The sequence below is a fragment of the Equus caballus genome, chromosome 24, assembly GCF_041296265.1.
Source record: "Equus caballus isolate H_3958 breed thoroughbred chromosome 24, TB-T2T, whole genome shotgun sequence".
Classification (NCBI taxonomy): domain Eukaryota; kingdom Metazoa; phylum Chordata; class Mammalia; order Perissodactyla; family Equidae; genus Equus; species Equus caballus.
In genome coordinates, this window is record NC_091707.1 from 44,590,697 (window position 1) to 44,614,099 (window position 23,403).

Sequence of the window (23,403 nt, forward strand, 5' to 3'; positions counted from 1 at the left end):
CCCATAACAAAAACATATCCGGAAAAATCCTCAAATATTTAGAAATTAAATAGCACACTTCTGATTAGCACTAAGATGAAAAAAAGGGGGAGGAAGAATTGGAAAACATTTTGAACTGAATGAAAATAAAAATATGACATGTCAAAATATGTGAGATGCAGCTAAATCAGTGTCTAGAGAAAATTTTATAGTGTTAAATGTGTATATTTAGAAAAAAGAAGATCCAAAATCAAAGATCTAAACTTACACCTTAAGAAATTAGAAAACAAGCAAATTAAACCTCAAGCAAGTAGAAGAAAATAAATAATAAAGGTACAAGCAGTGATTAATGAAATAGAAAATAAACAATAGAAAAAAATCTAAGAAACTAAAAGCTGGTTCTTTGAAAGATAAATAAAATTGACAAAACTCTAACTATGCTAATAAAGATTAAAAGAGAGAAAGCACAAATTGGCCATATCAAGAATGTCTTATAGACATTAAAATAAGGTAACATTATAAACAAGTTTATGACAATCTATATGAAATGAATAAATTCTTTGAAAGACACAAATTGCGAAAACTGACACAAGAAATTTTTAAAACTTTAAAAAATAGGAATAGCCCTATTTCTGTTAAAGTTTCTCAGCCCCAATGCCTCTTCTTTGACCTGCGTTGTGACACAGGTGAATATTTCTCTTTTGACAGACAGCCTAGAGGGTACTGGAGGGACACTGCAGGAGGAAGGAGCCTATTGTCCTTGTTCCAGTGTGTTTTATTCTTGCTCCTGTGACGTGTGGCTGCCAGCAGCAGCGGGACACCCAGCGATGCACCCTTTCCAATGAGGACGGGAACAACCAGTGGTACTTACCCTCCAGTGATTTTCACCAGCACTCCAGATGGTTTCCCAGAAAGTTTCACCAGCACCACAAAGTCTAACTTTCTAGGGAGTTTCAGTAGCAGCCCAGGAGGCAGCTTCCTAATGTGTCTCAAACACAGCCCAGAAGGCAGTTTCCTGCTTGCCAGCCCCAGCAGGCACAATGTCAGCCAACATCCACGCCATTCCCAGGGCCACAGACACACCATCTCCAATGAGATCTGAGTTCCACCTTTGCAAGCAAGCCCTCTTCCGAATTTGCTTCATCCTTGAGTACTCTGCCTGGGCCAAGAAAATGGCCAGTCTCTATACCTGCTATTCCTGTGGTTTTTAGAGTTTTCTTTACCACTTAGTGGTTAATCCTGTTACTAGTTAATAACTCTTTGTGTCAAGTTTTTCTGATGTGGCTTCTAACTCCTTCCTGGACCCTGACTGACACAACTGACAAATTCTATCTAAGATTTAAGAAACTCACAAAGTCTTTCAGAAAATAAAGGAGGACAGGAGGGATCACTTCCCAAGTGATGTTACAAGGTATCACCCTGTTATCAAAACCAGACAAAGACATTACAAGAAAAAATACTAAATCAGTATTCTGCATAAACATAGACACAAGAACTCTTAACCAAATATTGGCAAACTGAATCCACTAATATATAAAAGGATAATAAACTCCATGTGGTCATGACATATCTCAGGAATGCAAAAATTGTTTTAATATTTGAAAATCAAACAATGTGGTATACTGCCTTAACAAAACGGAGAAAAATCATATAAATATCTCATTAAGTGTAGAAAAAGCATTTAACAAATCCAATCACTATTCATAATAAAAATTCTCAGCAAACTGGAAATAGAGGTAATGTTCTCTTGATAAAGCAAATCTACAAAAAATTCTATAGCTGGGGCCAGCCCCATGGCTGCGTGGTTAAGTTCTTGTGCTCCACTTGGGCGGCCCAGGGTTTTGCCAGTTCAGATCCTGGGCGTGGACATGGCACCGCTCATCAGGCCATGCTGAGGTGGCGTCCCACATAGCACAGCCAGAAGGACCTACATCTAGAATATACAACTATGTACTAGGGAGCTTAGGGGAGAAGAAGAACAAGAAAAGAAAAAAGATTGGCAGCAGATGTTAGCTCAGGTGCCAATCTTTTAAAAAAAAATTCTATAGCTAATGTCACACTTAATGGTGAAACACACTTTCCCCTTAAGATCAGGAACAAGCTAAGGACACCTGTTCTGACTACTTTCCTACATTGTACCTGAAGTCCCAACCAGTGCAACAACATCAGAAATAAAGGAGACATATTGGAAAGGAAGAAGTAAAACCACCTGTATTCACAGATGATATTATTGTGTATATAAAAAATCCTAAAGAATTTACCCAAAAAAAGCCAGTAGAACTAACGAGTGAATTTAGCAATGCAGTAGGATTGCAGGTCAACATAAGAAAAGCAACTGTATTCCAATGTATGTGCAACAAATAATTGAAAAATGAAATTAGAAAAAAACACCATTTACAATAGCATCAAAAGGCAAAATATTTAAGGATAGATTTAATAAAATATGTGCAAAAGCTGTACACTGAAATCTATGTAAATCACTGAAAGAAATTCTGGAAAGCCTAAAAACATGGAGATGTAACATGCTCCTGGACTGAAGGGTCAACATTATTAAGATAGCCATTCTCCCCAAATTGATCTGTAATTTCAATGTAACCCCAATCAAAATTCCAGAAAGGTCTTTGCAGAAATATAGAGGGTGAGTTTAAAATTTATATGGAAATGTAAATGACTTAGACTAGCCAGAACAATTTTGAAGAACAAAGTTGGAGGATTTATACTGAGTTCAAAATTTACTATAAAGCTTCAGTAATGAAAACGTGTGGTATTTGCCTAAGGATAGACATATAGATCAATAGAACAGAATAGAGAGTTTATTTCTGGATGTACACACTTAAAGTCAATTGATTTTTGACAAAGAATGGTCTTTTCAACAAATTATGCTGGAAAAACTGAATATCCATATAGGAAAAAAGATTGAACCTCAACCGTCACCTCTCGTTGTCATATACAAAAAGGAATGCAACATAGATCACAGATTTAAATGTTAAAGCTAAAAATATAACCCCTCTAGAAGAAAACAAAGGAGAAAATCTCTGTGAACTTGAGGTAGACAATGATTTCTTAGGACACAAAAAAACACCTACCATAAAAGGAAAAAATGATAAACTCGACTTCTAAAGTAAATTTTGGTACTCTTCAAAAGATACAGACTTGAAAAAATAATTTGCAAAACATATCTGATTTTTTAAAAAACTTGTATCTGGAATAAAGAGCTCTGACAACTCAATAATAAGAGAGACAACCCAATTTTTTAAAAAGCAAAAAATTTGAACAGATATTTCACAAAAGAAAATACATAAATAAATAAGCTCATGAAAAGATTGTCAACATCTAATGCCCCTACTATACACTCACAAGAAAGGGTTAAAATTAGAAATAATAACAATATGAAGCATTGACAAGAATGTGGAGCAACTGAAACTCTCAAACATTCCTGATGAGTGTGAAAAATCATACAATCATTTTGGAAAATAGTTTGGCAGTTTCTCATAAAACTAAAGAAGACACACTTCCCAAAAGATCCAGTAATTTCACTTCTTAGTATTTACCCAGAAGAAATGAAAACGTATGTCCACACAAAGACTTGTACACAAATTTTCATAACAGCTTTATTTGTAATACTAAAAACTGGGGGAGACAAATTGTGGTACATCCATACGATGGAATACTCTTTGAAATAAGGAGCAAACCACTGATACACAGAGCAACATGGACAAATCTCAAAAGCCTTATGCTGAACGAAAGAAACTATTCACAAAAGAGTACACAGTGTATGATCCCACTTTTATAATGTTTTGGATCAAAGAAAACTAATCAATAGTGATAGAAATCAAGTCAATGGTTGGCTGAGACAGGGGGTAGGGTGAGAGGAAATGACTGCACAGGCATACAAGAGAACTTCCTCGGGTGATGGAAATGCTCGATAACTTGGTTGGGGTGTTGACTACACGGATATAGCCATTCATCAAGACTCACTGAACTGTACACTTAAAATGGGAACATTTTATGGTATGTAAATTATGCCTCAATAAAGTTAATTTTAAAAGATATGTAGAGACCTGAACTGGAAATCACTTAGACTTGGTTTTAATTTAAAAATTTTCTCTGTAATCTGATTTATTCTAATATTTAGCTTCTTGTCTTTAATAGTAATAGAAAACTTCATGTCCATTTACTCTATGTTAGACCATTATAAATGCTAAAATTGTAGAATTAGTTCAATGAAGTTTTAAACTTTCATTATAAAGAATTCCAGAATTTACTTTATCCAGATGAATAATTGAGTTGTTTCTAGGAGGTACACTAATAATTAGATATAAATTATACTGCGTGAGAAATATGTTCACCCATACTTAAATATAAACATATTTGTATTTAATGAAATAAACACATCTAACCACACAAATATTAGAGGATGACCCAATTCTACGAACTAGCAAAAGGCTAAGTGTTTCCCTTCTTCCATGCACAAGGAGAGAAAAGAATTCACTAGCTATTTTAGTCTGCTACCAGTACCACATGAGAAGACAGACCATGAAAGGCACAACGAAATGAGACACAAGAAAATTGCTACAATTTTATCTTTAGACCCATTTACAGCATTGGCTCTGTGGGATTTTCTTCCTCTTTCCAGCACCTGGGAAAACATTCTCAGAGAGTTATAAGGGTTTCAAGACTAAAACTGGGATCTGAAAGAATTTAAACATGCAGACAGCCCAATTAAACCTGCTAATATTTATTATTGCAGAAATCGTTTTAGAGGTAGTTTATTAATAAGGCATTTTTCAAATCATGCTATCTATATTCAAAAGCATCATCTTAAAAAAGAAAAGAAAAAATATGTTTTAGAGTTTAAGGATAACATGTTGAAGTGGTTTTCAAAAAGCAGCACTTCCAGTGTCTTCAGCTTCCTATTACGCAAGCATTATCCTGAGACGAGGACATCAACTCACTCGAACACACATCAGCATTGATCAGTACATCTCAGTGATGATCAAGTTATTGCCATCCACATGATCACTTGGAAATACGATGAAAAGAGCTACCTGAGCATTAACACCAAGGCTTGAGGTCTGGCCACCAAAACCACTTCTAAGGATAGGACCAATGTACCGTTTGAATTTCAGGGGACATCTCAGGTAAGATTCATCTGTTTCCCCTTAGAATTAGTTCTAAAAAAAGTCTTCCAGAGTATCAAACAAAAATATATCTTTCTCCTCATTTACTCTTCATTATTTTTAGCCTCCAAAAGGCTCATACATTTATCCCTCAAAACAAATATTGGTTCTGAACCAAAACCAAAAAGAAAGAAAGAATCTCCAAAGAGTGTGCTATGGTGCTCTGTGAATACTAGCCCATGGCTTCCACATAAAAGTTGTCAAATTGTGCAAATTCAAAGAAGTGAGTTCCAATCGCAGCCCAGCCATTCTTCGGGAAATTCACAGGGACATTTGTCCAGAGAGGCTTGCCATTCAACATGCCAGAGGAGAAATGGCCCTGGAGGACAGAGAAATGCACACCTTGAAGACATATGAAAATGATTCTTCCAAGTCTGTTTCTTAATAATGTATGGCCCACCTACTTAGTGGAGCCAATATTCTTCTCCCTTAAGACTTACCACAGCAAAACAGTTTGAGCAAAAGTTTGAAACACAGGAAAAATTTTCTCAGAGGAAATTCTTATCTACTTACGTAAAAAGTTTCCAAGGCACATACCTCCATATTTCCTTGTAGCCACCAAAATGTTGTAAAACCAACAGAAATATAAAACTTTTTATAACATTCTTATAAAATTCTAGACAAAGGCACACTAAAATAAAAAACATTTGTTATTTATAAGTAGTTGCATATACATGTGTTGTGGCTAACGGCCACCAGCTCCTCAGACATGACGGCTGAAGCCAAAGGGCCCACGTCTGCCTCATTAATTAAGGTCTTTGTTAAGGAACCCTAGCTCAGCCATTGCTTTGTCCCCGTGTATAGAATATCACTTCGAAGTCATGTGACGAGCCCACCCTTAAGTTAGAGAAACAGCAACCATCAGTTAAACTAATAATTTGGTCGGGTAGAGACTGGAAGAAAGGGAGAATCCATAGAAACGACTTACTGGTCACCGACAAAGATAAAACTAATGTCTTCCACAAAGGGCCGCCACTCCTACTTAGCTGGGTGCCTGGCACATGGTGAACCATAAGTGTTCGCTCTGATCATCATTATGACAGCACACTTACAAGTGTATATTCACAGTACACCAATGGCAGCTAAACACTTAAAACTGGCTAATTTCAAAGGGTGAAGAGCTAGCGACCCAGATCACTAGGCCAAGAATCAAAACAAAATCTTTTCTTAAGTCATAGAATTATAATGCCATGGGCTTTAATTTTGTTCTTGTATTTTCTGGATGGAGATACTGAGACTTCACAAGATTGAAACTCAAAGTCCCATACTGACCAGAGAGCTAGGACTCGAACCCAAGCTGTCCAACTCCACATGCAGCGCCACACACATTCCTCTTACTACACCCTGCACAGCTATCTTCAGCTCTACAAGCGCTTACTGAACATCTTCTCCCACTTAGAGCACGGTGAATATTAACACTGTCTGTGAGCCAAGGGACTCACAGACACAAGTCACCCTAAGCACAAAACCTGTTAACAGTAGTTTATCTCCTCCTCCCCCTGCTCCTCCCTCCTAGGAGTCAGTCAACCCAGCCTCCTGGATGCTCCTCACACGAGACCAGTCACCACAGGTGCCCTCTGCTCAGACTGCTCTTCCCATCATTCAGGTCTCAGCTCAAACAACAGCAACTCCTAGAGGTCTTCCCTGATGTCTCTGTCTAGAAAGTCCAGGCAGGGGAGTTACTTTACCTCATTATCCCCCCCTTTTTTTTTTTTCATAATTGTATTTCTTTCTTTATTTACAAGTTTACTGTCTTAGAACAGGAATCAGCCAACTATGGCCCACGGGCCAGCCATCTATTTCTATACATAAAGTTTTACTGGAACACAGCCACATCCATCCATTTGCCTATTTCCATGGCTGCTTTGTCACTACAAGAGGAGAGCTGAGTAGTTGCAGCACAGACATGTGGCTCACAAAGCTGAAAATACTTACTAACTGGCTTTTGACAGAAAAAGTTTGCCAATCCCTGTACTAGAAGAATATGGGCTTTCAGAGAGCAGAAACCTTGTCTGCCTTGTTCCCTGCTGTATTGCTAGCACTTAGAAAAGGGCACATAATAGATGCTTAATAAAAATGTGTCAAATGAAAGAATGAAAAACATGTAACCCTAAAACAACCTTACAAAAGTAACCCCCTTATACAGATAAGAAAACAGAAGCTCCAAGAGGTGAATAACTTGCTGGAAGTCTCAGTATGTGTCAGCAAGGAAATATGAGCACTGGTCTCTCTGGTTCCAAACGTGCCTGCTCCTAAGAATATCAACGTGATTCGTTAAGTGCTTACCGCATACTGGATACTGTACCAAACTTTCATATCTACGATCTCATTCAATCTTTCTAAAAAGAGTGTGTCTGCATGATATTACAGATGAGAAAATAGAAGCTCAGCAACATAAAATACTTGCAAATTGAACATAGTAGACTTCAAAGTCTACCCTTCTAACCACCATGCAACCATGTACTGTGGGTACAGCGCCTGACGTGTGCTGAGAATTCAAAAACGGCCAACATTAAGATGAGAAAAATCCTCACATTCGCCGTAATTTGGAAAATGGACATCACAGAAGAAGTTGTTTTGTTTCATTTATGCAGCAAATATTCATATGTCAAATGCTGCTTAATGCACTTGGAATTTAGGCTGAACAAGAAAGACAAGGTCCCTGCTCTTATGGAGCTCACATTCTAGCAGAAGGACACACACACACACACACAACAAATAAGAGCTAAGCAATAAGTGGCATTTGAAGAATTAGAACAGGGTGATGTGGTGATGGGTGCCTGAGAGATACTTTAGACTGGAGAGTTGGAGAAAGACTCTCAGAGGACGTGCATAGACTTGAGATGCGATGGAGCAGCAGAATGCCCAGAGCTGATGGAACAAGAAACATGGCGCTGGGAGCAGAGTGAGAGCAAGTCAGCAAAAGCCCCACCCGTCCCAGAAGCAAGACCAGAGCTAATTTCTGAAAGTAGCAAATCGCACTGTGCTAAACAGACAGCAGAAGAAACAGCTAAACCAGTATAGGTGGCTGATCAGAGGGACAGAACAAGAATGGGGTCAGGAGGAAGGAACAAGCGGGGGAGGCAGGAGGTGGCTGTTGTCAATAAGCCCTTTTGATTTTTCTAACCATGTACGCAAAGTACCCGAAAAAATGTATCCTTTAAATCCCATTCACAGTTTCAAAAAATTCATAAAATTACTAAAAATAAGCCTAAGATGAAATGTGCGAGAACTACAAAAATAAAAGTGAAGGACATAGTGGGAGATCTTGATAAATGGTGAGAGGCAATACGTGCTGGTTCCCATGTTCTTTCATGGAGAAACACAGTATTCTAAAAAAAATGCTATTTTTGCCTAAACTGATGTACAAACTTAGTGTAATACTGGCAGCATTTTTCATGGAGTTGAAAAGATGTTTTAAAAATTCAAATAGAAGAGTAAATATACTAGAATAGCAACAATAATTTTGAAGAAGAAATAATGAGGAACTTGCCCACTGACATCCACTCACTCATTCAACCAGGGGTCACTGGGCCCTTGCCCCAACAGGGGGTGTACCAGGCACTTTCTAGGTGCTGGAGCCAACAGTGAATAACACGGACAGAGGCCTGAGTAAAGGAGCTATGTTCTAGTGAAGGGAGCAGGACGAACACATGAACGATCCACAGAAGATGTATGATGCCAGGAGGAAATAAGAGCTTTGGAGAAAAAAAGGAGAGAGGGACGGAGTGTGATGCGCAGTACTACGTTATGTAAGGTAGTCAGGAAAGAACTCTGAAGGAAGTACAGGCTAACCCTACAGTCAAAGATTTTAGAAAGCTATGAAATTTAAAGCGTGACATTGGATAGTAATACCAAAGCAATATAAAAAACAAAGTTCAAAAACAAGACTATGCACATGTGATGATTTGTTACATCAAAAACACGGCCTTTAAATCAATGAAAAATCTATGTAATAAATGATGGTGGCTATCCATTCATTTAAAAAAAATTACATTGGGCTCTTCTCCCTACAATTAACAAATAAATTCCAGATGGACTAAAGACTTAAACATTAAAAAAAAATCCTAAACATTGTTCACTTTTGGGGGGAAAAACGTTCCTAACCTTGAGAAAGGGGAAGGTCTTTTTAAATAAAACTTAAAACATAAAGCCATGAAAAAAAAGTGAAATATTTGACAGTACCACAAGTTAAAATTTCTATTCATGAAAATACCACAAGCAAAATAAAAATACACACAACAGAACAGAAGAAAATATTTGCAACATATATAACAGACAATGGGTTACTAACCAAAATATATAATAAATTCATAAAAATCCATCAGAATAAGACAATACAATAGGAAAATAAGGAAAGAATGGGAATGGGAAACTTCAGAGAAGAGAAAATGGAAATAGCCAATAAACATAATAAGATGTGAAACTTTCCTAACTATCAAGGAAATACAAATCATGTCTATTAGTTTGAAAAAAAAAATCTTTAAAAATCAATAATGTCAAATTATATTATGTTTTATACATATATTATTTATAAGTGCTGTAAAATTGAAGTACAGTTTGGCTAGCAATAGGGCAGAATCTGTTAAAATTCAAAATACGATTTCACTTCTAAATATCTACCTATACAAGTAACAGCACACATGTACCCCAACAGGCACGTAAAAGATCCTTCCCCTCCACCTGCAAGTAAAGCCAGCCCTCACTGGCTCAGTTCACTGTAAAAGGGAAGAACTGGGAACAAAGTAGTTATTATGCCCATCAAGTGTGGTCTAGTTAAATAAACTATGCTACACCCAAACCAGATATTCAATATACATTGTTACTGCCTGAAAATTAGTACTGTCATTTTTGGTGGTTGGGTAAGAGAAGAGAACAAGTTCAAAAAGCTATTTAAATTCCATTTTTAATCTCTATTGTAATCCAAACAAAATTATGACAGGACCATCTTGGCAGAGGGCAGCATATTATACAGAAGAATTTCTCTACACAATCTCCCTTGGAAGCATGTCGATCAATAACTCACAATCAACCAGTGAGTCTGACAAATATTTTTAGATGTCCACATTACTATGATTAATCTGGTATCCTCTCTGACAAAATATTCATGGAAACTAACTTCTAAAAGATTGTGCTCAGAGTTGAAAACCGAAGTATTCTCAACCATCAAAAATAAATTTATGTAATTTTGCTTGTACCTATAAGCTCCAATTATAACTTAGTTCAAAAAACTTGAAAAAATAGTTCAATCATTGACTTTACCAATTACTCCTTAATTTAAAAAACAAAACAAAATTTTAAAAAATAGTAGGGTGATAAAGTCAACTGCTGATGGTTCTCATGTGGGTTTACCCAGACACACGCTATCATCCTAGAGACTGGTGGTTTGCTGGTATCATGGAGACTCTCTGTCTATTTCCATTATTTATCACACTTATCTCCTCTCATTTGATAACAGAAAATGCTAGAAAGGCACAAGAAAAGAAGATTTAAGCATACTTACCTTAATAGTTAAAGTGAGTGTATACCATTTTTTTGCTCTAATGTCAGCTTGTCCTAAAGCATATATCATCCACCCAGCTGTTAACACAAAAAGATTACCAGAATTGATATTTTTTTAAAATCTAAATCACAGAATCACATAACTCAGTGGGGGTTCTCAGGTGGTTTTGTATGTAGTAAAGTCAGCCTTATTAAAGATCTACATTTCCAGATCTACAACTGATTTGAAACAAAACATCCTTCATTCAGGCATGCATTCAACAAGCATGTATTGAGATCCTGCTCTGAGCCATATGCTATGTGTAAGCTCATAGGAGAACCAGTGAAATAAACTTAAAAGCCAATCATAAGACATAATGCGTTAGCATCTATCATTCAAGTATATATTTATACCTGATTGGAATGAATATAGAGGATAAGAAGGAGTAATCAAAGGCTACCACGAGATTTCCAGCTAGTGCAATTATTACATGGTAATAGCATTCACTGAGAATTAGAGAAAACAATGCGTTCAGCTTTGAATGTATTATATTTGAATGACTGAGAGAAACTCAGGATGAGATGTTGAGTGGGCAATTTAAGACACAGAGCAGTGGGGACTGAAGATACAGATTTAAAATTCCTAGTTCCAGTTCTGCCACTAACTCATTTTGAGACCGTGGGCAAATCCACTAACCTCTGACTCTCTGTTTTGAATTGGAAAGTCAGTGAGGTACCTTCTAGATCGGTCATGCTGTGATTATGCAATTGTTACTCTAATGTCCTTACGACCCACTCTCTCTTTCACTTTCATTTTATTTATGGAGCCCTCTTCACCTTAGGTAGAGGCAAAGAGAGGCAACTGTAGGAGAGGAGATTTTTATTAATGTAGGAGGAGAGTCAAGAGACCGAGAATCAAGAAAAGTCACCACCAATAAGGTCTAGTTTCAACAGAGCGATGTGTGCCAAAACCAAAGTGAACTGGATGGAATTCAACTTGAACATCTTCTGAGCACCTATTCCGGGTACAATACTATTCTACGTAAGACAAGGGCTGTTAAGATGAATGAGAAGAGTCAAGCTGTTTTCAAGTTAACTAAATTAAGAAATAGAATTTCTCCATTTTACGCAAATCAATCCCTCTCTTTATATTTCCATAATCACACTAGCAACAGTCTTATAGTCTTGTTTTTATTATGGGGTTTCCTGAGCATTCTTTCCCTACTACACCCACCTCACCCCAGTTCCTGCAAATCCTACCCTGACAGCCTAGCTCAACTCTACAGTACCCAAAAAGGCTTGGCACAGTTTTCTGTTTTACTGAGCTGCCTCTCTCTGTACTAATTAATTAACTCTACAATTTTGAATCGGTTGGCATTTACTTACATATGTTGAATCTCTTCCCAATTAGATGTCCAAGCGCCTTGAGGTAAAGCTCTTTCATTGACCCCATAAGTAACAAGCAGATGCTCACAGTAACACATTACATAGTAAGTCATGTGCTATAGAAGAAGTCACTTACCTAGATCACCTGTAACTCTGTAGGTTCCATTTGCAAAAATCCAGAAGAAAACCCCTCTGGCACTCCTAATCAAGATACCACCTTTATTTACTCTTCCTGCAATGAACACACCTCCCGTCTGAGGGGTCTCTATGTAAACATCACACTTTATAGTCACATTGGACCTGCAGAGTGAAACTGCTGGTTAGTGTTTTTAATTATGCCATTCCAAATGTAGTGCAAATGTGTCATTTCACAGCCACATGCTTCCCAACTTCTAATTGAGGTGAGTATGTGATTGGCCAAGTCTGTGCTTGCAGCAGGGATAGGCTTCAAGAATCATTGACGACAGTTTTAAATTTTACGTGACTAAAGTCAAGTCATTTCATTGCCTCTTTTAATGAGTTACTGGAAAATAACATTTACTGTTTTTAAAAGTCTTAAGAACATATTTCTTGTCTCTCTATAATAAAACAACTTCTCATCCTAAGAATATAATATTAAAAGAAGCCATTCTTTTCTAGGAATACATAAAACGTAAGTTTCCATACAATTCTAATCAAAAAGGTTTATTAAATTTCCATCAGCAAAGAAAATCAGTGAAGGGTATTAGGAGCCTCTGGGAGAACATAAGCTACTTTGGGGCTAATTTTTACATTCAACTCTAACAAGACTTAAAAACTCCAGAAGAAAGATCTGAAATTATTTCTCTGCAAAAACACAGTCATCTCTATGTTGACTCCAGAGCATGGGTTTTCAATGTGATTAGCCCTGAAATTGCCTGGAGGGTGTGATAGATTCAGTCTGCTGCACCCCCAGTGTCTGATTCAGTAGGTCTAGGATGGGTCCTTGAATTTGCAAGTCTAACAAATTCCCAGGTGATGCTGATGCTGCTGGTCCAGGAATTCCACTTTGAGAACCATTTTGCCCCATAGAGCATCTCTGTCTACACAGAGGCAGTAAAATCCTGGTTCTGGGATCACTGATTGACAGGAGTATATCAAAGAAGAGGAAAGACTCAGCCAACTAGGAACCACAGAGCTTTAACAATGAGCCCTCCTCCAGGCTTCCTTTTACAAATGCTACTTGATACCTCCTGCAATGATGCAACCACCCCAAACCAACACGATCTCTGAAAAAAAAATCACCTCCTACTCAAAATCTAACGCAAATGGAAAGAAAGCAAGCCTGCACACAGCCAAGTAATAAAGCAAGCAATTTATCTAAAACAAAACTCAGAATGCCAAGAAACAAATTTTGGAAATAGGGAAACACTGCATCCAGAATTATGTGGCTTTTACATTTCTCAGAGTTTCTTATCAGTGAATTTTGCACAGTGAAATTTTACTACGTAAAGGAAAATATAAAAAAGAAGCAGCAGAAACAGGTACACAACAATCAGGAAAGTCCACATTCAATCATCTAACCAAAGTTGGGCTACTTTACAGGAAAATCCACTGCTAAGTAGCTGAAGCCCAGTCCCTCTCTTATGTCCTCCCATAGCAGAGGGAGCTTTTCTCTCTGCTGCTTATCACCAGCGTGAAACCACTAAGGACCAACGTCAGTCCTTACATCCCCATCCTCTTTTCTGGTCCATGAGAAGTTTGGAAGTGCCGCAGATACTGTCAGCACCATAAACTTATTCTTTTTAGAGTTAGAGTGAGAGAAGATCAAACTACTTTCTTTTCTCACATCACATTCCAGGATAAATGATTCTTGCATCAGAACTTACAGGCAATTTTACAGATAATGAATGAAACAGAACAAAATTGTCGTTTAGTCTTCCACAGCCATAAACTCTTGGGAGTGCTGAGAGAAAAAAGCCCAGCCAATATATTAGGCAAATTTGATCAAAGGGATGCAGAGTTCAGATGTGTGCGGTGAAAGGTAATTTTGTGATTGACTCTAGATCCCAACCAAAGCTTACTAACAAGATGGAAAGTCTTAAGTAACTTCAGTAAAGTCTACCAAATACAAAGGTATTCAAATCACTGTGCTGGTACTTTAAATCTAAGTTCCAGAGAGGAAGTTCTACTGCAAACACAATCCTAAGAACTGATGGCACTGTCCACGCATCCAGAGTTGATTTACTAACATAGCACTAGATAAACTGTACTATTTTCCCTTCCCTACTCTTAGGAAGAAGACAATAATTAAAATGAGGCTTTGGAGGTGTAGTCCAAATGGCATGGGCTACAGCACCAGACAGACCTGGCCTCTCGCCTTGGTTCTGGAAATTGCAAGTATGAGATCTCGGGCAAATCTTACTCTGAAGCCTCAGTTTCCCAATCTATAAGGTAGGGAGGATGATACCTCTGGCATAAGGTGGTTGTGGATGCTCATACCAGTGTTAGTATGACCCAGTTTTCATTCCCTCCTCTCCCCACAATAAGTAGGCATCACAGCCAGAGAACAGAAATGAACATGGGACGTGTGTGGATCTCTGAACAGATCTGGCTCCCTTGAATACAGGATGAAATACTGGGAAGTAACACATAATAAATAGGATGAGACCAAATTTTAAAGGGTCTTGGAAGTCAGGCATAGGGAAGTGTAGATCTGATTTGGTAGCAGGAGAGAGTGACTGCACATTAATAACACGATAAGAGTAGGGCTGAAGAAAGATGAAAACAGCCCTTTCTTGACATGCGTAACTGCCATTCCCTGATCCTTTTCATTTCAGAATATGTCTCTCTTTCTCTCTCCCCCCACATACCCTGCCCTTCTCTTCTCTACCTCCTTACCCACTGCAATAGCAAAGATTGAGTATTGCTATTTAAATACTGCAAAATCTTCAAAGTTATGAAGAGTTTTGGTTAATCTTTGGATGATGCTCTATCTCATCTCCCTACTACAATCAAAGAGTCTCTTGATTTTTCTAGAGTCCTAGCAAGAAATAAGAGAGTTTAGGGTCGGAGAGAGCCCTCTGTAGTATCCATGGGCATAGATGATAAGGGCTGTCACAGAAAGTTAAAGGTTTCCTATGGTGACCAGCTTCCAAACTGGTGATCAAATAAATGGGGCCCATCTCTTAGACACTTAAACCCAGACACCTGTTTTACAGTAAGACCATTAGAAATAAATGAGGAAATCACAAACCTCACTGACATGATCAGAAAATCCAAGTAAAGTGTCTACTACAGAGATGATGGGATAAATGGCATTTAAAAAGGCAAGCCACCAAAGTTGTCCTAAATTAGGCAAGAATTCTCACTCCACCCCAGTAACTCTCCATGTGCTATATAAGGGTCCCAGAAACTCTGGATAACTGAAACTTTCTCAAGACTTCTCTCAGAGCTTGGGACCAGAATTGGGGTTTATAACAGAGGGTACGGCAGTACAGAAGGTATGGAGACTTTCTGCAGCGGTCCACAGCTAAACAGTTCAAGGCGCTTTTCTTCCCTGTCCAAGCTACAGATGGGGCTGTTCAGTGGCTTGGCATTAACAGTTACCATCACTCAACCTGGAATGCTTGTGTTTTATGTTTCACAGTGGAATCATACTAGTTAAAAGGAAAAGTATAAAAGAAACGCCTGAAACAGATAAAAATAAGTCAGTATATTGGAATTCTCTCATTGACTTAAAGGGGAAGGTGAAGTTTTGGTTTGGTCTTTATATTTTAAGTGAAGAATAAATACAACTTTTCTCTTTACCAGATGCCTAAAGAAAAGAGTTGAATTCACTAGCCAACGAAAAGCTGATTTCCTTTTTACTATTGCCATCTACCGTCACTTAGCGAATAGATTTTCTACAGAATAAAACAGTGTCATTCTAGTATGGATCCAGCAGGTGGCAACACCAGATCAACAAATCAACTTTCCAGAAAAATTAAAACAAAAACACAAATCACAGTCTGTTTATAAATAAATAATATAATTGGATCCAAAAGTCCTCAATTTTTATACTAAAATCAATCTGCTCCTGCAATAATCACTATTCAGTCGTGCCAATCTGAGGGAAGGACACTAAGGCAGCGAAACAGCCCGCTGGCTGTGGCCACCACGATACTCGACAATATCACACACCTACTAGGTTCTCGGACAAGGAGGACCATTGAAGAGTCTTCACTTCAGAAGGTACCCGACAACATTACAAGGTTATTTCAGCCAGATCCCCATTAACGACATCGATTTTACATACCATTTGTAATCTCCTATAACGCTGATCGTGTTGTATGCGTCAGCAGCCCAAGTAATGGGTCGTTGATTGAGAACTTGGCGTAGTGTGAAGCGATGCTCTCCAGGGTCTTCCATATTTGTAAAGTATTCAAATACACCAGTCTGATCAGCAAAATTTGGAGCTTCAGTAAAAAAGGGGTAATCTGCTCAGAGCACAATAAATTCTCTGTTTAGTAGCAAATACTGACAGAATCTCTCCTCTCTCTTCTTTTATGGTACATTTTGAAACTTTAGAAAATTTTAAAGAAGTAAGTGATATCTTATAACCAGTCAAAGTTTAGGGTTTACTTTAATAAAGATTTATTGATTTTTATATCATCATTATTAAATATCAAGGTGATCAGTTCGACATACAGACTTTACATATTTAATCCATGCAATTGCTTAAGAGGAAAGACCATGAGTTTTGGAGTAGGGCAGACCTGGGTTCCAATTCTAGCTCAGGCTGTCCCCCTGAGCACATTGCTAAACTGCCCTGTGTCGAGTTTCCTCATTTCCAAGTGAGCAAGGAGACAAGATAACTAAATGAAGGAACGTATATAAAATGTGTACATAAGTCAGCTCCTAGCAAGGACTCAATAAGGGACAGTTTTGTTATTTCTAATATCTGTCAAACAGGGTTCTAAATCTCTGGGCACAGTCACCAGCTGAGAGAACATTAGAAAGGCTTACTACAGCAAGTACAGAATTTACAAATTACAAATTTTCTTCTATTTCTAAAATGGAGCAAAAACCAGTTTGGGGCCTAAACTATCTGTCAATCTCTTCCTAGTTTTATTAAATTGAATTATAGTCTTACAATGATGAAGGCTATAGAAGAGCAATTTTAGTCATAATATCTTACAGCTATTTCACACTTCATGCTCTTCATTCATGTGAATGAAGTAATTTCATTCATCACATCATTTGAGATATTAGAACCCTATAAAGTAGTTCTAAAGCCTGGCTGGCAGTTTTTAACTTTAATGTTTAGTTTATTCTGTAGCCAATAAAGCGTTACATTTTAGATTTGATGGCTCAGAATTGCCTTTCAGCCTTCAGGTCACAGGAGAGAGAGCTTTGGTGTTGGCAGAAGTTCTTCAGTCTCCTTAACTAGGCCATCTCCCAGACTCCTCACCTACTGAAGGCAAGAAGAGTTACCTTTGCCAACAGAGAACTGAGCCACAGATTGCTACGATACTCGTGGGCGACAAAATTAATAGATTCACCTAAGAGGCCATTACAGAGAGTTGTAAGAAAACAAAGCACCAAGCTCCCTTGAGGGTCACTGTTGTCTGTGTTATCCAAATAATTGAGACGACTCCAGCGCACAGTCTCAAGGGCCTTGCACTCCAATCAACCAGGAGATCACTTCCTGGGAAAGGGAGCCGAGACCCCATGGCAGTGACCTGGAGGGGGTGGTGGAGTCTCCATCTATGGTGGAACAAGCAGCCCTCCAGCAACAAGAGGTTCAAGTCACTCTCTAGCAAGGCCAGTCTCCCTCCCTACTTCTCTCCTACAGCTACAGATTTGAAGAGCAGAGAATAAGCCACCTGATCCTGTCTGTGAGGTCCATATTGCTACACATGTATTGTCAACAAGTTTTGTCGCTTACTGAGTGATCTAGGAAGATAACCACAATGACCATGTCTTCTAACTTTTCAGTTTCCCTAAATTACCTATAATCAAAAGTTTTTCTAACAGCTTTAGGACAGATTTTCCTAGAACACCAGGAGAGCTCAAATATAAAACTCCCAGGCATAGCTGACGGCGAATGGGTTGGATTACCCAAGGAGAACATAACTGCCCTTAGCACACAGTGTGCCAGCACTGTGGAAAGATATTAATGTGCCTTAACTTCCAACAAAAGAAAGACATCGGTAATGGCTTTCATGAGACATGGCTAAGCGGGCAGTGGCAGTGTTACAAATCTTAAGTTTCACAAAAAACAAGTGAGAATTATAACTCTCATTCTGGGAGTCTTCTCTGGCACTGAAAAATACAAGATTCCCAAGTTGAGATTTACCTTGAAGTCATGCAAAAACTAGGTCTTGTTTACCGCGTAGAGATTTAGAGTTCAGTGAATGTACTTTTCACAGCCACTCCATCATGCACTGGTTTGACAGGCAAAAATCTACCCACTACTGCTAAAAATGGAAACCAAGTTAAGTTTTAATGAAAAAAACTTACCAACATTGAAATCATCCTTATAGATGCGTGGGAAGGGCTGGGATCTTGGAGGCACTGGATAGCTGCCCTTGGTACCGGCGGTGAGAGTGGTGAGCGTGAACAGCTCATCTGCTTGCAGCTCCAGTGTGAAACTGTCACTGCCATCGGGGAGCTGGAAGAGAAGACACCACTGTACTCAAGGCCAGGGGCTTTGGCTCATCTTATAGCATGTTAAAAAAAATAAGCTAAAAGAAAAGCCAAACTCATTCCTGTTAGAACTTCCTAACTGCTTGTGAAGGACACACCAAATATCAAGGCCCTTGGGATCTTTTTTCATAAGTCATTTAGAAGCCTTAATAAAATTATACTTTATAGAAAGGATTTTAAAAGAATTTCACTACATAGAGGGAAGGAGGACTAGACGGTCCCAGAATCTATTTCTATTGGTCTATTCCTTGCCATTGGACAGCAAGCTCCTTAAAGCTTGTGTACATTCAACACATGTAACTAAAAGATCTGCTTATTATTTTTTAGGACTTTACTAAGGTATAAAAATCCATAAAATCTCACTGTTGACTCAGCTGTTAATTATGGAAAACCTTTTACTATTAAGAAAAAAAGTACTACTCATGATATGTTCAATACATACTTCAATTAGTAAGTTGGGTTTAAGTCACATTTATAATCTCAGCAACTCACTTTCTTTAAGCCACAATCTCCTCACCTACAAAATGAGGGAAAAAATACATACCTCCTAGGGCTGTACTGAGGATTAAATGAGATAATGTTTATAAAGTGCTCAGCTCACTGGGTGACCTACGAGAAACACACCCCATATCATAGCTGTTCTATGTTAAACGTAGACCTTGGAAGACACTGGAATCTTTTGCATAACTAATGTAGGCATTAAATGTATGCCCATTTTATGAAAGGTGAGCAGCTCTTTTTTTCCTACTATGAATTAAAGGGGTTTATAGCCTATCTTTGCTATAATAATAAATTGGTCAGATCTATGAAATATCTAACATCATATTTTGGCTCAGGAATAGCCCCAAATGATATCATTTTTCCTGTAAGGAAAATCAATTTTATTATGCTATTGCTAGCAATTTATTGTGCAAAAAGTAGAGACTGTTCTTTTTTTAGAATTTAATATATAATGGGTATTCAATCATTGATAGTGACTAGCTGATTTGCAAAACATTAATAATTATCAAAAAAAGTAGCAGATTTGTGTCAATAAGTAATGCACTTGCTTGGGCCAATTCATTCTTTGAAACATTTCTGAGAAACCACCATGTGCTAAGCATTAGAGCAGCACCTGAGATAAAAAGCTAACTAAGGCAGGGCCCCACTCACGGGGCCAGTGTAGTGGGAAAGTGTTTAACTGAGTACGCACAGATTGCTAGGTGGCCATGAGCTAAGACTGCTGGGGAAAGCTTCAGAGGAAGTGACCCATGAGCTGAGTCTTGAAGGATGACAAAGATATGAGGAGAAGGCATTCGACGAGGAAGAAAAAGCATGTGCAAAGTCACAGAAGCACGTAAACTGGCATGCCATGCTCTGAAAAACGCGGGAAGTTTAGTCTGTGAGCAGAGGCCAGCTGAGTAGGACATGCACCTAGAAAGGACAGCAGTCTTTACCTCATGAATAACGAGGGTCAGGTGCTACGTTAAGGGACGTGAACTTAGAGGAAAAATCACAGAGGTACTTTGAGCAAGGGATTGACGAAAATCAGACCTGCATTTTAGACACACCATTCTGGCAGAGGGTGATGGGCTGGATGGAGAGAGTCAGATTGGAGGGAGGAAAAACAGGAGGTAGTTTCTGAAATCCAGGAGAGAATGAGGAACTGGAACAAGCAGTAGCAGAGGGAATGGAGAATAAGGAAGGAGTAAGACAGAGACGCAGATGACAGAATCGTCTACACTTGGTCACTGGTGATACATAAAGCGTAAGTGGAAAAGACAGAGTCCCAAATGAGACTCGAATTTATGACTTGGGCAGCCAACTGATGGTGGTACCATTCATGAAGACAAACTAAATACTAAGAGCAAGCACACCTACAAACACACAAGCTTCTACAAGGCTTGAAGAGGATTTCTACTAAAAAGAAAAAAAGCTGGGGACCACTTGAGCCCTATTATGCTTCCACCACAAACGCAATTATAAAATTAAAAATTCTTAGTTCATTAACCAAATTTCTGTTCCCTTTTACTGTTGCAGTGTTCAAAATAGAGGAATTTATTTTAAAACTACCCATAGAGAATCCAGTTGTTTAAAAAGAAACCTCTCAGATGGTTTTCCGAGTTTGGTATACCACACCTGTAGCCCTGGTATTTCACTCTGAGGAAAAAACACAGAAAAAGCACAGTTGAATGTTTCATCATACGCTCTTTGAGGATTTCCAAAGCCAGTACCAGCAAGAACAAACCAATGACAATGTGCACTCTATTTACCACGAGACCCACCTCCAATTTTAAGTAGTAACATTTTGAAAGTAGGAAGACAGTATTCAAGCAAATACTTTATGCCAAAAAATACTACAGACTTTTGGCAAATGTTTAAAAAGATTTTAGTGCCTTTACTTCAAAAATATTCATTATCGTACTTGTGTAAAAAAACCTTCTAAGAATTTTCTAGTATTAACAAACAATTCCTGGACCGGCCTTGTGGCCTAATGGTTAAGTTCAGTGTGCTCTGCTTCGGTGGCTTGGGTTCAGTTCTCAGGTGCAGACCAACACCATTTGTAGGCAGCCATGATGTGGAGGCATCCCACACACAAAATAGAGGAAGACTGGCACAGATGTTGGCTCAGGGATAATCTTCCTCAAGCAAAAAGAGGAAAATTGGCAACAGATGTTAGCTCAGTGCCAATCTTCCTCAGGAAAAAAAAAGAAACAACAACAATTCTTAAGGGATTAGCAGTCAGAAAGGGCATTGTATTTTCTGTATTCAAATCTAACAATAGGTAGAAATAGCAAGAATCTGGTGTCTTTTTCTTTTTGTACAGAGTACTGTAAAGATCAACACCTAAAATCTCCCTCGACTACCTAACTGATGCTCCTACCAACAAGAACAACTTTCTTGCAAGTGACTTTTGTTAAGCGTTCTTCAAAGCCACAGAGAGGTTTACCTCCTAGTGGCTTCTGTACCGTTTGACTAAAACCAGTCAGCAGACAGAAGACACCAGGGCATTTGTCCATCCATATAACTCTTAATAGCTCATAATATAAGACTTTACCAAGAACTGCTAGCCTGTGATAAAATATATAAACTCTCAAATCAAAACCAAAATTAAAGTCCCATGCATTTACTTACAAAAGAACCCTTAAGAATGAAGGTAGCATATTGTCGTGACACATTGAAATAAGGAAGAAATGGTCGTATACACTTAGACTGTTTATGGCTCTGAGGAGAAAAAAAAAATTACGTAAGTTACCCAAATGATGTACAAGCCTTAGTGGAAAAACAAATTAAACAGTTTATGCCCTGAGATTAACAGAAATGGCACACATTAGGTGATAAATATGAGTTTATTTCAAAGTTTTAAAGACTTTTTTCTAATACAACCTTTATTGAATATCTATTGTGTACGCCTAGTCAAAGTAAAGCTCAATGGCATTTTGACTGAATCAAACTTTAAATTCATAGCTAAATTCCAGAGTCATTTTATGGCACACACAGATTAATTTTTATGTTATAACTGTTTTTCAAGTAAAATACATCAAATAAAAAGCAAACACTTAAGATGTTTTCACTGAAAATGCATCTCATCTAAACATAACCTTCAAATACACAAGTAAGTTCAGTAAATACATAGAACAAATAGTTCTCACATTGCCAACATCATCTTTTACTAAATAGTCACTGCTATGGGCTGGGATCAAAAGAAGTATGAGGCATAATCCCAACTTTAGAGGATTCAACAATCACAGAGCACTTACAATATAAGGTTCTGGGCTAGGCTTGGTGAACAATAAAAAAAATTACAACTATAGGGGACAGCCCCGTGGCCTAGTGGTTAAGTTTGGCGAGCTCTGCTTTAGCAGCCTGGGTTCGGTTCCTGGGCACAGGCCCACACCACTCATTGGCAGCCAAGATGTGGCAGTGACCCACATACAAACTAAAGGAAATAGAGGAAGATTGGCAGAGATGTTAACTCAGGGTTAATCTTTGTCAAGCAAAAAGAGGGAGACTGGCAACAGATGGTAGCTCAGGGCCAATCTTCCTCAGGAAAAAAAAAAGATTTATATTAAGTTGCTTCTTTGAAAAGATGAACAAAACTGACACACCTTTAGGTTTACTAACCAAGGAGGAAAAAAAGGAAAGACTCAAATTACTAAAATCAGGAATGAAAGGGGAACATTTCTACCAACCTGACAGAAATAAAAAGGGAATGTAAGGGAATACTATGAACAATTGCATGCAAACAAATTAAATAACATAGATAAAATAGACAAATTCCCAGAAAAACACAAACTACCAAAGCTGATCCATAAAGTAACACAAAATCTGAATTGACCTATAACAAGAGGCTGAATCAGTAAACCAAAACTTTCTTGAAGGAAAATACCAGAACCAGATGGCTTCACTGATGAGTTCTACCAAATATTTAAAGAATAAATACCAATATTTCACAAATTCTTCTAAGAAACAGAAGAGGAAGGAACATTTCCCCACTCATTCTGTGGAGTCAGTATTACCTTAATATCAAACCAGTACTACCTTGATATCAAAGCCAAAACTACTGGTCCATAATTTTCTTCTTTTTACAAGAAAAGAAAACTCAGGACCAATATCTCTTACGATTTTGGACACAAAAATCCTCAACAAAATACTAGCAAATCAAATCCAGCAACAAATAAAAAGGACTATACATGATGACAAAGCGGGACTTACCCCAGAAATGCAAAGTTCAGCGTACAAAAATCAA

At 38.0% G+C, this 23,403-nt stretch overlaps 1 protein-coding gene across 32 annotated transcripts in view; it reads right to left on the reverse strand.

The window, feature by feature from the left end:
- Positions 1-3,565: 3,565 nt before the first annotated feature.
- The window catches only part of GALC (galactosylceramidase), a 57,685-nt gene continuing 37,847 nt past the window's right edge, over positions 3,566-23,403 (reverse strand). For 25 of the 32 annotated variants that reach the window (XM_001495134.7, XM_070249571.1, XM_070249575.1 and 22 more), the window contains 7 exons: positions 21,789-21,878; positions 20,727-20,813; positions 18,489-18,639; positions 16,282-16,462; positions 12,163-12,326; positions 10,663-10,739; positions 3,566-5,478 (listed from right to left, as the gene is read on the reverse strand). In XM_001495134.7, the coding sequence (XP_001495184.3) occupies positions 5,332-5,478; positions 10,663-10,739; positions 12,163-12,326; positions 16,282-16,462; positions 18,489-18,639; positions 20,727-20,813; positions 21,789-21,878 (897 nt within the window). In that variant the 3' untranslated portion in view covers positions 3,566-5,331. The remainder of the gene's footprint in view (positions 5,479-10,662; positions 10,740-12,162; positions 12,327-16,281; positions 16,463-18,488; positions 18,640-20,726; positions 20,814-21,788; positions 21,879-23,403) is intronic. The other 7 variants (XM_070249561.1, XM_070249584.1, XM_023628214.2 and 4 more) reach the window with 1 other exon arrangement.